This window comes from Plectropomus leopardus, chromosome 10 (genome assembly GCF_026936395.1).
Source record: "Plectropomus leopardus strain MGB_pleo_1.0 chromosome 10, ASM2693639v1, whole genome shotgun sequence".
Taxonomy (NCBI): Eukaryota; Metazoa; Chordata; class Actinopteri; order Perciformes; family Serranidae; genus Plectropomus; species Plectropomus leopardus.
Genome location: NC_142185.1, coordinates 29,934,761 through 29,949,349, shown reverse-complemented (window position 1 = coordinate 29,949,349; position 14,589 = coordinate 29,934,761). Strand labels below are relative to the sequence as shown.

Below are 14,589 nucleotides of genomic sequence, written 5' to 3'. Positions count from 1 at the left end.
CTTCCATGAGCTGGAAACACACTGAAACAGTGACAGCTACAGCTACATCTATACTATATCTTAGGTTACGCCATGATTAAGTTACCTAACCATTGCTGTTGCCATGGTAGCAACTTGACAATAGATGTTCTGACCAGTGGTAATTTAAATTTAAGATAAATCTAATTTTTCACAGTGAATGACTATACATTTATGAATATTGTAAATTATAACGTGACTAGTCAAAACAAAAATGTACATAGCTCGAACTGATGATATGATTGTCAGCAGCTATAAACACGAAGGATGAGCTTATGGGTTCAAAGCCCTAGTTTTCTCTCTCTCTCTCTCTCTCTCTCTCTCTCTCTCTCGCACACACACACACACACACACACACACACACATACACTCAACCTCTTTCTGCTTTTCTGATTTATTGGAGTGGCAGACAGGGTGAAAACTTGATGGATGGCGGTGATGTGATTAATGGTCGATGATGTAGGTGTGTGTGAACTTAATGTTCCAGCCAGCTGATTTAACATGACTGTAAATGTCACCTTCTACACAGAGAAAAAAATCTCCTTTTGAGTAACAACAAAGCAAAAAATGGAGCAGGAGGACATAAATTATAAACATGTCAGACAAGAAAAGTTCCTTTATTTACCTGCAAAACACCGTGAAGAACTTTTAGTCTTTCTGAGCCAGGATTGATTTCAGCCTTGTGAAACCACAACACAGAAGCTTTAGAAGAAACACACTCCTACAGTATTAACTTCTGTGTTTTGATTGATGATATTTTTCCAGAGAATCTCAATTGACTATATAAGGTTTGACTCTTCGATCACCACTGTGGCAAACCACGCTTCAAATAAATTTTGGAATGCTGGGAAGCAGAAAAAGTAATCGCTACTGATTTGATCTTTCTAAAATATACATTTTTATCGGATTTCTTTCAGAAAACTATCCCGTTAGTGGCTCAGATGGAAAGACCGAGTCCGTGGCGAACCTTCAGCCGCAGCCATCCCTCAGCTCACTGCAGTCCAGCTCTCCTGGTCCCAAACGCTCTGGAAACACTCTGAGGAAGTGGCTGACAAGTCCAGTCCGCCGCCTCAGCCACGGCAGCTCCATTAAGAAACCTCCCAACAACAAACAGAAGAAGCCTGGTAAGACAGTCAAATAATAATAACATGTTACTGACGAGTTTAATAAATGATTGAATTGTGTCAAACTGCCACATTTTAAAGCATACCATACATTTTTCATGTTTTTTCTTACATTTGAACCCTTTAAATCCTTTGAATCCTTCCATTATCAAAATCAGCCTGGTAAAAATTTTGACTGTAAAAAAGAACCTGCTTTGTGCTTCAGTATTTGAGCTTTGCTGCAGTGTTGCATTTATATTATCAAACGTAATATTTGCTGACGATAAATGTGTCCAAGTATTCTCGAATGCACTAACAGCGAAAGTTTTTAATATGCAGGTTCCTGCTTGCAACTGTCCCACCATTTGACGATACAGCTTTGACTTAGCAGTTTTAACTAAATGTTCAATGTAATCAGTCTCAGTATCCGTCAGCTATTGGTCTGATGACAATTTAGCCTTTGGGAGCTGTTATTATTTCAGTGGTTCCAGTGTAGCCAACAGATTTCGGGGCCAAGACTTCCTCTTCTGTGTGCTGGTCATTGTTTTCAGTCCAATCGGCAACTTAAGACACAAAAATGGAGTTGTAGTTGAGAGAAGACGTCATCAACCAGATTTTTTACACATGTAGTCAGCTAATAAAGTTAATAATAAAGTTAAATTTCATTTCAGTCAGCGCATTCAGTTTCTTCTGCTTCAACCAAAGTTTGCTCACACGTAATTGGTCAATACATCTCGGATGACAAACGGAAACAAATGATACCAAAATCTTGTCAAGTAGGATGTTATTTATTCTGAATGAATCTGTAAATACAACCTAACTTTTAGTAGACTATTCAAAACTTCCTGAATTTCTAAATCCTAAAATCTCATGATGTCTAAATGTAACCCTGTTGAAATATGTTTCCATGTGTAAATTTCTGAGTAATGAACTGACTGATTTAACAGGACCAGAAAAAGATGAGAGCAGGAAGAGTATTGACCTTGGACAGCCTGACCCTGCCCTGCAGGGTGACATCAATGAGGTAAGCATATTGCAACTTTTGTGGTTTGGTTTTCCATAAATGGTATTTCATAAACCTGCTGACATTTCATAGCTTAAGGTCAGCCCGCTTTTTAAAGACATTACCAGTGTTTCTGCTTACTGAACTTTTATCCAGATGAGTTGAGGCTATTTTTACTTCTGATAATTTCTTACAGGAAAGTATTTTTACACTCTGCTTTCTTACCCTGAGTAAGCAGAAAAACTGGAAACGCTTAACTAGATTCATGAAAAGTAGAAAAACATACCCTTTAACAACAAGCGGTCTGATGGAAACATGAATTTTCCCAAAATGGGCCTTAAATTTAGTGTAGATGATTGTCAATTCTATTTTCTCCCTTTTTGATTTTTAGTACTTTGATTGGAGGATAGGTTTTTTATTTTACTTCAGTTTAGTTTAGTTTGTTTTATTTTATTTTATTATAACACCACAGCGAAGTCTAAAACACTGCATTTCTGATTTTCTCAAAGGTTTGTTTACATCAGTAATGTTTGAAGGTACAGCAAGACCCATATGGTCAAATATTATTAGATATGAAACACCTTGCATGCTGATTTTTCATCTGTAAGTTCCAGTCACACAAGACATATGTGACTAAATATGTGACTGCACCAAATGCATATGGTCAAAAACTAAATGAATCATGTAATCTTACTAAACGATATTCATTACCTCACCCCGTTTTATGGCTGGTTATCTGTTTCTGTCTACAGATCATGTGTAGTTTAAAGCTAATCTATCTGCTCGCCCCTGTCTGTGGTGAACATGTCATACCAGCATAGAGAGATTCATTGATAATATCTGCATTTATGCTACAGACAGTAAACCTCTTAAGTTCCTCTTTCTATGTGTGCATGCTTTCGTTCTCTGTAAAACACCAATACACCCACGTATGAAAACTTGTGATCAAGTCCTGAATTACTCAATGATTAATGTCATTATGAAACCTCTGAGTTCTTCGAATAATTTTTATACTACTCATGTTGCTGATAAGAATGATGCAAGTGCAGTTTAAAGGGACACTTCACACTAAAATCAAAAATACATATTTTTCCTTTAGTTCTGTTTATCAGTTTGTTTTGTTTGAGAGTGTTGGAGGTATCAGCCGTAGAGATGTCGGCCTTCTCTCCAGTATTGGCACTGCTTGTGGTGCTCAAAACGACATAAAAAAACACACATAAAAATACATTTTAAAAACTCGACTGCAATGTCTCTTTCAAGAACTCATGAACCAGTTACTCAAGATAATCCGCAGGCCTCGTTTTGATCAGTTTCACGAGGAACTATTTTCTTTCTACCAAACTCCGCCCGCGAAACACATCAACGAGCAGCTATCATCACACATCAGCCGAGGAGGACGCTATAAATATTGACATCTCTGGTGTCATGAGCATGTAGCTCTTGTCGTAGATGCCGGCCTCATGGTAACGCAGTTGGCAGGTGTCGTTTGGTAGAAAGAAAAAAAATGTCCTGGTGCTACTGAATAAACATGGATTTAACTCAAAATTAGCCCTGTGTCTAAGAGTGTGCCAAAACTCGCTCAGAGACTCTAATTCAACAAACTCATCAAGCATGACCAAAACCATGACGAGCTACTCATCTGTGATTTATCACCACTTCCCCAAACTAAATAAAATGTTGCATTACTCATTACTCATTTCAAATTTGTGAAGAGGAAATTCCAAGTTTCCAAGAGCAGCTGCAATGTTTGTTAAACAGGAAGGCAATGGCAGAAATTAGAAACAAATATCAAAGAGGAAGGACGTGTTATATATATTCTCTCTCTGTTATGTATATTCTCGTTATACATTTCTTATATATTTGGGCATCCCTGCCTTTCAGTTCATGTTGTGTTTATGTCTATTTTTGTTAAAAACTGGTCATAAAGACTAATGACAACCAAGAAGGTTTGTCCAATCAGGTGTAATTTATTCCAAACCAAACGTCTGACAGAATGTTGATTTAGGTGTTTGGAGAGGCTGATATTTAATGATGAATTGATCACTGTGATCAATAAAGTGACGTTTGAAGTGGACAGTTTAAAAGTGAAATTTAAATCCTGACTCCGAATTCTGCGTCTGTGTCCCTCAGGGATTCATCAGTAAGGAAGGTAACCTCCTCTCTAAGCCGCCCTCCGGGATGCAGAGCGGCGGGGAGGAGGAGCCTGACGAGGATGCGCACACCCCTCTGCCTCCTCCCATGGAGATCATCAAAGACCCTTCAGCTCAGGATGAGCACAAGGTGAGGCGGGAAGGAGGTTTCACTGCCGGTTTCTCTCAGTGTTGGTCATTTAGAAACTGAAATTGATCTTCAGTGGCTGTTAGATTAACATGTAGACTGATGATGACTTGAAGACGTCTGCTTTAAATATCTTTATTTAGAATTTATTCTATCTGTCCGCTTACATCTCCCAAACCTCCAGCAGCTTTTGCTTTTATATGCTTCCTTCTGACAAACTTCAATTTTACCTTTTTTTTTCTCCAGTTTGTTCTTTCTGTGTTGTTTGAAATGCTTTAACTTTTCATTTGGTATAAATCCTGCAGCCTGTAGCTCGGCTCTAATACGCGGCAGTCCTCTGCTAACTAACAGCTGTTCTTTCACTGCTTTTTGTTACATTTATTTTTTTGCCAAAACTCTTCTTTCTTTATATATTTTTCCCCCTTTCTTTCTATCTTTCCTATATTATTTCTTTTTTCACTCTTTCCTTCATTTGTTCTTTTGTTCTCTTGTTTGTTCATTTGTTCTTTGGTTCATTTGTTTGCTTGTTTGTTTAAGCTGTTTGTCATTTCTTTCCTCCTTTCTTTCTTTGGTTCTTGCATTTTTTTCCCTTTGTTTTTTATTTCTTTTCGTTCTTTCTCTCATTCTTTTCTTTGTTTTTTCCGCTGTTCTTTGTTGAGTTCTTTCCTTCATTTGTTTGTTTTTTTCTGTAATTCTTGTTGTTTGTTCTTTTGTTGGTTCATTATTTCTTTTTTCATGCATTTGTTCTTTTTCATTCATACCTTCTTTCTTTCTGTTCTTACGTTTGTTCTTTTGCAATTCATTATTTCTTTCGTTCTTTCTTTTTTCTTACATTTATTCTTTCTTTCTCTCATTTGTTCATTGTCTTGATTTATCTTTCTATCTCTCTATATATCTGTCTCATCTTTTTTCTTTTTTTCATTCTTTATTTCTCCCACTCCCTGCCTTCTCTCCTTCACTGCCAATCTGTCTAACCTGCTGTTGCTTTTGATCCTCCCCTCCTCTTCCTCTCTCAGTCTTCTTCCTTGCTAACGTCTCTGCAGTCGTCCTCTGAGGTGCCCAGCGCTGCAGAGCTGGTTAGCGCCATAGAAAAACTGGTTAAAACCAAGATGGTGAGTGTGCATGACTGCATGATCTGGTGGTACACATGGCCAGTGTAACTAAATAGATTTTCTTTGACGTGGGATGCAAACAAAAACAGGAGGTGCAAACCAGTTATGTTTACAATGAATCTTATGGGCCTAAAGGCTGAAGTGAACACAGTAGTTTTTATCTGCGTTCTCCGTTAAGCACATCATATCTGGATAGTTTTTTGCTCATTTCATTAAATTAATACACTAGTAAATATGTGTCGTGCTAACAGTCATGCAAGTACAGTATAGCATTCTTGTGTTGTACTACATTTGTGCTCACATTTGTGTGTGTGTGTGTGTGTGTGTGTGTGTACTTAGTGTTTGTATTTTCAGTTAATTAGCTTGTGTAGCAGTAGTAGCATGGTTGTGTTTTGTGTTTATATGTTGCCATACATGGACAATGTGTTAATAATACATGAGAGTTTTGAGCAAAAGTAATAAAGGTAAAAATAAATCTATTTATATTTTCACATAAATAGAATTATATGTTTAGTATGTATAATTATACATGTGTGGCCTGGAACAAAGACCTGTGGGACTCCACAAGTTGGAGGAAGATAATGTTATTTTTAGTAATAGCTGAAATAGTTTCTGTTGCATCTCATTTGCCAACACAGTGCCTAACCTATTTGAGTAAAACTTTGTGATTCAGGGTTCTCCAGGGATCCTAGAAGGAGTTGTAAGTTATCCCTGCAAGATCTAATCTGTAGCATTTGGATTACTCACCGTCATCCAGAGTTTGCAGAATATTTCTCTAAAGTCTTATACTTTCCGTCAGTTTATCCTCTTCTTAAGAAACTCTCATGTTTCTTTAAACCTCCTCCTTACTCCTAACAGTTTCTCACTCTAGCAGCTCTCTTTAGGGCTAAGATGCTTTGTGAGTAACCTTTATCTTTATTAGGACCTAGTATGAACTAGAGGGGAAATTCTTAGAAAATGCCACAATTTTAAGAAGTCACAAGAAGAAATTCTTTGTATGAGGAGGCTTTGCAATTTTCTAGTGTTAATTATATCTAACAACTAGAATATTTTTAGATTTCAGGCGGTCCCTGGTGCAAAACATTATCAAATGGGGACAGAAATGATGCTATGAGATCTGTTACCATGTCAGCATATTTTTCAGAGAAAGTCAGTTGGAACAATCGCTCTTCAGCCAAGAATCAGTTGAGATTTGATATTGACGTAGAATTTTTTAATTAAGTGGTAGTCACTTTTCAGTCAGTACAGGTTGTTCCTTGTAAATACTAAAGTCCAAGCTGCTGCTGCCCTCTGCTGTCACGAAATGATAGTTTACCTTAAGTTGTTGCTTATTGAGCACAGAGGGTTTTGAATGTTGTTCATATTGCAAAACCTTCCTCAGGAAAGTCTTTGATTGTGGTCTGAATAAGTATAATAGACTTGACAAAAGATAATTTTACTGATGTACAGTTGTGGATGTGATAGTGTGGCTGCTTTTCTGAAAAAATCATTCTAAAAAGGGAAAAAGATTGAATCCACCTCTTAACACTGACCTCCTCCCCTCAGACCCTGGAACCAGGAGTGTACCCCGGCTTCTCCTCCCTCTCTCCACCAGAGCAAACCACTCCTGTCCAGCCACGAAACCCTGAACTGGAGCAAAGAGCCAAAGCTATGAGAGGACGGATGTGAGTACTGTTGTGTATTATCCTAAATGCATCATTCTGCCACTTCTTTTACTGCTACGACTGATTCTAATTCAAGAACTACTACTTTGCACAACAGTGTTTACCACCACAATCATCATGTTACGTTGCTAATGTAACGTAATGGTGATAGTTAATGGTGATAGCATGTCTTCAGCTGACGTTACGGTGCACTGTTTATTCTGCCCAGGTTTGTCCTGAACGAGCTGATTCAGACAGAGAAGGACTACGTCAAAGACCTGGGCATCGTGGTGGAGGTGAGTCTCCCACTGCTGAGGGAAAACACACCAGTGCTTTTCTGTATTTGATGATTCTGTTATAATTCTAATATATGGATGTTATATATAAAGAACAACCAATTCTAGAAAAGTTGGGGCGTTTTGAAAAAAGTCAATAAAAACAGAATACAACAATTAAAAAAAAAGAATAGGACAGGGGCAGCAAAAGACTGTAAAAGTTGTGGCATGCAATGATGACGTGATGTTCACCACTTTGAAAAAAATAAAATAAAAAAATGAGGGGGCAAATAGTTCAGCAGTTTAAGAACAATGCTTTTTGGTGCACAATTGCAAGAAATTTAGGGATTTCACCATCTATAATCCATAACCTGATGGACTATAACAAAATTCCCCAGTTTGGTCCTAGGGTCCAGGTAGACTCATGAAGACCTGTATCCAGTGGTAGTCTATATTAGCCCTCTGCCCTGCAGCATGTTGTATGCTATAGTCCATAAGTGAATGTATTGATCGTGCAGATTCAATATAGCCAATCGTATGACAGTACTTGTTTTTGTGCTTCTTTTTTTATGTGCGAGTTACCACAGCTTTTCTGCACGGTCATTGTTTATCTCTGCCTCTTTTACTCTTTTGGCAGTTTTGTGATAAACACAGAACCTCTGAATGTAGCTTTAGTAAGAAAAAGGCTGCAAACACTCTGAGGGCTTAATAACCTCTCTGTGAAACGGTCTCAGCGAGATGTAAAACATCCCTCAGGCATTCTGACATTATTTATCATCACTAACTGAAGAGAAGTGAGCAGAGCATCCTTAACCTGCTGACCCTCTGTGACCCTGCAGGGCTTCATGAAGAAGATTGAGGAGAAAGGCGTCCCTGATGACATGAAAGGAAAAGACAAAATTGTCTTCGGGAACATACACCAGATCTACGACTGGCATAGAGAGTAAGTTCAGCATTCGTGCTCAACGACTGAAAATGGACCAAGAGCGGGAAGAGAGGGATCTGTGGTGTTCCTTTATTTGAGCTTACCGATAACATCCATCTTCTGTCGCTGACAGCTTCTTTGTAGGAGAGCTGGAGAAATGTCTGGATGACCATGAACACCTCCCTGAGCTCTTCATCAAACATGTGAGGGGAACACTGTGGTGGTGGTGATGATGATGATGATGATGATGATGATGATGCTAACTTTTGTGCTATTACAATATGTTAGACCTGGATGATCTGCTGTATTTAACACAATGTGTCTGTGTGTGTAACAGGAAAGAAGACTGCACATGTATGTGGTTTATTGTCAGAATAAGCCGAAGTCTGAGTTCATCGTTGCAGAATATGACACATATTTTGACGTAAGTGGTGTTTTAACTCTTTGTGTTAGTTTGTTAGCAGTTATGTTATATATATATTTATACGTTTTATATTTGAAAAATGATAAAAACTTTAAATTGAAGTAATATCTCAACAAAATGTCCTTTAAGACTCCCAGCTGATTTTAATAATTTCATGTTAGTGTAGCTGTTTTATAACATTAATATAGAATTTCAAGAATCTGTTTTATCTTATATTATCTGGTTTATTTGATTTTTTTCTGACCAAATATATGAAGAGACACATGAAATAGACAAAAGGCTGGAAAATAAGCTGTTGTTTTTTGTCTTTCAGACAATCCAGCAGGACATCCAGTCCAGGCTGACCATCAGCGACTTTCTAATCAAACCGATCCAGAGAATCACCAAATATCAACTGCTTCTAAAGGTAACATACACACAAATTTCCTTAGGTACTGTTCTTTTTTAAAAAAAATTTTATTATTCTTTCTATCTTAATTCTCACCAGAGCTACAAATATTTTTCCTTGAGCCTCCCTGAGTGACTAGGGGAAAGTACATGACCCTCTCTGTACTCTAAATATTCTTTTTTTTATATGTTCAAATTTAGTTATGAGGCCAAATCAACATGCAAAAAACACAGAGGGAGTAAAACCAGCAGCTAATTTCTTAAGCATATTGAAAATCCTCTTTACAAAAAGCATCACTGAACAAGGTGTGTGTGCACTTTAGCAGATAATGGGTGCAAGACAGTCACACACAAAAACAACAAAATTTAATAAGCCTACACATTAGCAACATGTGCATGTCATGACCGTTTTCCTAAATAAACTGTAACATACACAACAGTGGCAGCAGCAGTCATTATTAGACTTTAAAAAAGTACTTGATCGAATGTTAAAAGCTGAAAATGAAAACCTGGAGTTGAAAAAAGGCTTATCTTTGTGACATTTGGGGTACAGTGATGTATTGACAGTGCGGTTTCTCCTCAGGACTTCCTGAAGTACAGCTCAAAGGCAGGCATGGACTGCGATCAAATTGAGGTAAAAACTATTGAAATATCACAGTTTACACATCACATACAGTATTCACGCTGTGTTTACAGCCCTGGCTGAATGCAGAATTTGGGCAGATGTTAGTTTTTTTGTGTTGAAGCCTTAACATATTCATGATGGTGGATGTCTGTTAATGCTCCCACTCTCTGTGGTTCTCACAGAAAGCCGTGGATTTGATGTCTCAGGTCCCTAAACTTTGTAATGACATGATGAATTTGGGTCGGCTGCAAGGATACGAGGTACGTTTACTTGCTGCTGACTGATAACAGGTTTGCATGCAGCACATTAACACGTTATGTCTGCATTCCTGTTCATTCTCCACCTGTTAACTATTAATAAAAAAATGAAAAGCTAACCAGCGAGCACTGATTGTATTGTGTTTACCAAACCATTTTCTCTGCAGGGTAAACTCACCTGCCAGGGCAAACTGCTGCAGCAGGAAACCTTCTTTGTAACAGAGCAGGATGCCGGCGTCCTGTCGCGCTCCAAAGAGCGACGAGTTTTCCTCTTTGAGCAGATTGTCATCTTCAGTGAGCTGCTGAGGAAAGGATCGTCTACACCTGGATATCAGTTCAAGAAGAGCATCAAGGTACACAGAGGCTGGGGCTCTTCTTATGGGGAATACGATTTAGGATGCACATTTTCAAAATATCACAAAATCCACCTTTTTGATTTAGTAGAATAATTAAATACATAGAAATAGAGTCACTTTATCACACTATCTATTGATCCTGACACCATTTTACAGTATTCATCACAAAATAAGTGTTTTTTTCCTAAATTCCAGAAAAATTTGGGCTGTTTTGTTCACTTGAACCTCAAAAATCTATGATGAACTGTATCAGGGTTTGAATTGAATTTAGGAAAGGCTCGTGTTCACATTAAAACTGGGTGTTGAGCTGCTCTTTAAATAATTTGATCTATGCTGAATAACTGATAGTCGCTCAGCTTAAACTGCTCTTTCTTAACCTACTCTTCTCCACAGGTATCCTACCTGGGTCTGGAGGACAGCGCCGATAACGATCCGTGTAAGTTTGTCTTGTCATGTCGGGGCTCGTCGGAACGTTTCACTCTGCAGGCCGCCAACGTCGACATCAAGCAGGTCTGGGTCCGACACATCCAGGATGTTCTGGATGCTCAGAGCAACTTCCTGTCCGGTGAGAAAAAGTCCTCCTTCTTACTCCGAACAGGATTTTTATCTGAGGAACTCTCCTAAGGGCTAAGAGATTTTGTAACTAACTTTTATCTTGAGTATGATCTAGTCTTAACTGTAACAGGAAATTCTTAGAACGCTAATTCGATGACTTTTCTTAGAATATCATCACTTCAAGCAACTCTTTGTACCAGGACATCAGTTATCTGGTTGCTTAAAAGCATCTTTTGTTCTTTGTTGCTTAGCTACAAAATGAAAAAAATCAATAGGCACATCGAATGAAAAGGACTGTTTATTTAATTTATACTAAGATAACTGACTATTTGGATGTTCAGATTTCCAGATTGCGTGTGAATGCTCAAAGAAAATGTTTTCCCCCATGAAACTGAATTACACATGATCATAATTCAGCTTTAAGGGGGGAAAAGAAAGGCCATGTGTTAACTGTTACCTATTTCAAGCAAGTTTCTGCAAGTATATTTTCATGGAGTGCTGGTAAGAATTTTGAAAACAACAGCTGCCCGAAAGGTAGGCCAACATTTAATGTTAGAGTATAGAGAATGGGCTGAAATGTACTTTAACTACAGCAAAACAAATAGGATCCAAAACTCTCATTTATTCATTAATTCATTCAAGAGGAATATAAATGTTCCATCTGTGTGTGTTTGAAGCTCTCCAGTCTCCCATTGAGTACCAGAAGGAGAAGGGCGGAGCAGGCAGCAGCTCCTCACTCACCAGGAACCGCTCGTCTTGCGGGAACAGGCCCGGTATGTCGTCTCACAGCCGTCCGTCCTCGGCTGTCGGGCTCGGCGAGAAGGAGACAGAGAGAGGGAGGACCCAGATGAAAGTGTCTACCTCCAACGGTGGTTCGACATGTTTTGACTCCAGGGTGAGTTCCTGCTAACAGCCTGAACACACCTGATGGGAGGAGAACAGGCTCGTTGGTTTTAAATTTGATCAGGTTTCTTAGTGTTTTCTAGATTTTTCACAAGTCTAATGTTTCATAATTTATCAGCAAGCTCATCCAAGTCTGGTTTCAGACACACAGCTACTTTTTTTCTTGTATTGTCTAGACTTAGCTTTTAGCCTTTAACTGTAAACTGCAGCAGACAGCTGGTGAACTGGGGCATCAAGCACACTTTTCCCCTTCACGATGTCTGTGAGTGTTACTTGTTCCCTAAAAACCAAGGGTAAAATCTGGGCTACTGCAGGTGTAGCAGCATACAGTGTGGGTATATATATACATACACATAGCAAGCTGTTCTCTTTGTGGCCTAGTTTGACTCAAAACCTTTTGTTGTCTGCAGGAAACTGGATAGTCTGCTCACTCTGTGATTTACAGCCTGCCAAACACCTTGACCCTCGTCAAGGGAGAAATGTTCCTAAAAACACACATTTTTAGTCACAAGTTAAAGTGACACTCTGCTAAAATAGAACAACGTTCTTTTTCAACATCTTTCTAAGATGTGTGCTGCTAAAATGTCTACTTACACTAACAAAAAGGAAATGAAAACCATTAACCAGGTATGAGGATCATCCATAATAACCAGGAATCGGGTTCCTGGTGAGAGAAGTTTTACAAATGTCATTTTCAAATGACTTTTAAATACTCCATCGATCAGGGTGGAGGCAGCAGCAGCAAATCTCAAAAAAACCTCTCTGACATCTGCTTATAGAATTATTCTGTTTATCATTGTTATTTAATTTTAGATAATAAGACTGCACAATTGCAAATTGTACATGTCATCTGTGTTATGTTATGGTCGTAGTTTGAGCACTTGTTATTCAAGTCAGCTTACAACAACCTGCATCGATCCTGCCCACATTTGCTGCTATTTTTGTGGCATTTTTAACCAACTTTACGCCTCCTCTTCCTGTCTCCTCTCTGTCTCTGACTCTCAACAAGCAGCTTTCTCATCAGCACTGCTGTGCTCAGTTTTTCTTCTTTTTTTTTTCGGCTTTTGATTAGAAAAATGTGTTAAGCTCTGACATATTTATATCTCTCTGGTCATAATGTCTGGTAAAAATATTTCCTTCTTTAAATATGTAGGCCTTACACTTTGACATTACAGCAAGCGTCTCTCTGTCCACAGTGAATCTGTTAATCATCTACCTTTGTAATGTAATGTAAACAAACCATGGTACCTATCGGCTATGCACTCATGTAAACAAACCCTTTAGGTTATCAGTTGTGCACTTGAGATCACAGGCTTAAGATTAACATTTAAAAGACCAGTGAGCACTTGCTGTCTTGTGTTATTTGTACTTTTTAAAAATGGAAAAAACACATTTTAAATTGTGATATTAACTGGAAATGACATACAGCCAACAGCAAGTAGGTCGCTACCACAAACTTTCAGCTCTGGTTCACAGGTTTGCGTCATTGATTAATAAGTGCCAGGTTGGATCGGGTTTTAAAAAACTTTGACCCACGCATCGCTTAAGACTTGCTTGCAGATATTTTTTGTAGAGGTAATCAGCTGTTTTAACTTTCAGTTAAAAGACTGCTTTGAAAAAGAAAGCCTGAACAGAATGCTGACATTCTGGTTTTCATTGTTCCTCCTCCTCCTCATTGCTCCTGACCTTCCTCTGCTCCTCCTCAGGTTTGGATCGGCTATAACGGCATCACAGCCAACAGGACTGTTATCCAACCCACATAGACTCACCTTAACCTTGTCCTCAATTCTCCTCCTCTTCTTTTCATTTGTCATTTCCATCCCTTCTTTGGTCTCCTCCTCTTTGTGTTTTTTTCCTCTTGTCTTCTCTCTTTCCGCCATCCTCTCCTCTCCTCCACAGGACATCGAAGGAGGCTGTAACGGCGTCTCCTCCACCATGTTGGTCTCTCAGGACTACTCGGCGCTCAAAGAGAATGAGATCTGCGTCAGTCAGGGGGAGACAGTCCAGATCCTGGCCACCAATCAGCAGAACATGTACCTTGTTTACCGGCCAGCCAACAGCCAATCGCCTGCTGCGGAGGGCTGGGTGCCGGGACACATCTTGGGCCCGCTCACAAAGTCCATAAAAGACTCCTCTTCTACTTCATCCTTCTCGGCGGCGGTGGCCGATGCCAACAACATCAAGTAAGTCCCCCACCCACCCAGCACTTCTTTACCTGCAGACAGACGCACTTCTGGTTGGGCTTCACACCAAGCACTTGGATTGGATGAGGTGACAAACTCTGTCTACACGTTTTTGTTTTTGAATCGGCTTAACTCTCACTGCCTCTGCCCTCACCCCCTAACTCCTCCCACCCTCATATCCTGTCCCTCCTCTTCCTCCTCCCTTTAAAAACGAACTCTTGGACCTCTCAGGAGACTTTTTTTTTGTATTTTAACTCCTGACTTGTTGCTCCTCGGGGGTAAAAGGTACTCTTACTGTCCGTTAAGCTGCTGCAGTGACAGTTTTATTTCTGAGCCATTGTCACTTGACGGCTCTGTGGCAACTACATGAAAATGGATTTCAGGCTTGCAACCGAACTAAAACACACTCACACTGATAATTTTCCATGTAAACGAGTACTGAGGATTTATCCCACAGAAATAGACTGGATAGAAAATCTTGTAACTTGTAGCTGACTCTGAAAAACCAGAGCAAGAAAACCACTGACACTCATGTGGAGCTAA

General features: G+C 39.1%; 1 protein-coding gene across 2 annotated transcripts in view; it reads left to right on the top strand.

Moving 5' to 3' along the window:
* Positions 1–14,589, top strand: part of kalrna (kalirin RhoGEF kinase a) — a 165,833-nt gene that overhangs the window by 138,654 nt on the left and 12,590 nt on the right. Inside the window, exons 41-56 of one of the 2 annotated variants that reach the window (XM_088083541.1) lie at positions 936–1,142; positions 2,069–2,145; positions 4,255–4,404; positions 5,418–5,513; positions 7,059–7,177; positions 7,386–7,452; positions 8,271–8,374; positions 8,490–8,559; positions 8,694–8,780; positions 9,094–9,186; positions 9,751–9,801; positions 9,975–10,052; positions 10,217–10,402; positions 10,799–10,970; positions 11,638–11,855; positions 13,763–14,046. In XM_088083541.1, the coding sequence (XP_087939667.1) occupies positions 936–1,142; positions 2,069–2,145; positions 4,255–4,404; positions 5,418–5,513; positions 7,059–7,177; positions 7,386–7,452; positions 8,271–8,374; positions 8,490–8,559; positions 8,694–8,780; positions 9,094–9,186; positions 9,751–9,801; positions 9,975–10,052; positions 10,217–10,402; positions 10,799–10,970; positions 11,638–11,855; positions 13,763–14,046 (2,059 nt within the window). The remainder of the gene's footprint in view (positions 1–935; positions 1,143–2,068; positions 2,146–4,254; positions 4,405–5,417; positions 5,514–7,058; positions 7,178–7,385; positions 7,453–8,270; positions 8,375–8,489; positions 8,560–8,693; positions 8,781–9,093; positions 9,187–9,750; positions 9,802–9,974; positions 10,053–10,216; positions 10,403–10,798; positions 10,971–11,637; positions 11,856–13,762; positions 14,047–14,589) is intronic. The other variant, XM_088083542.1, reaches the window with a different exon arrangement.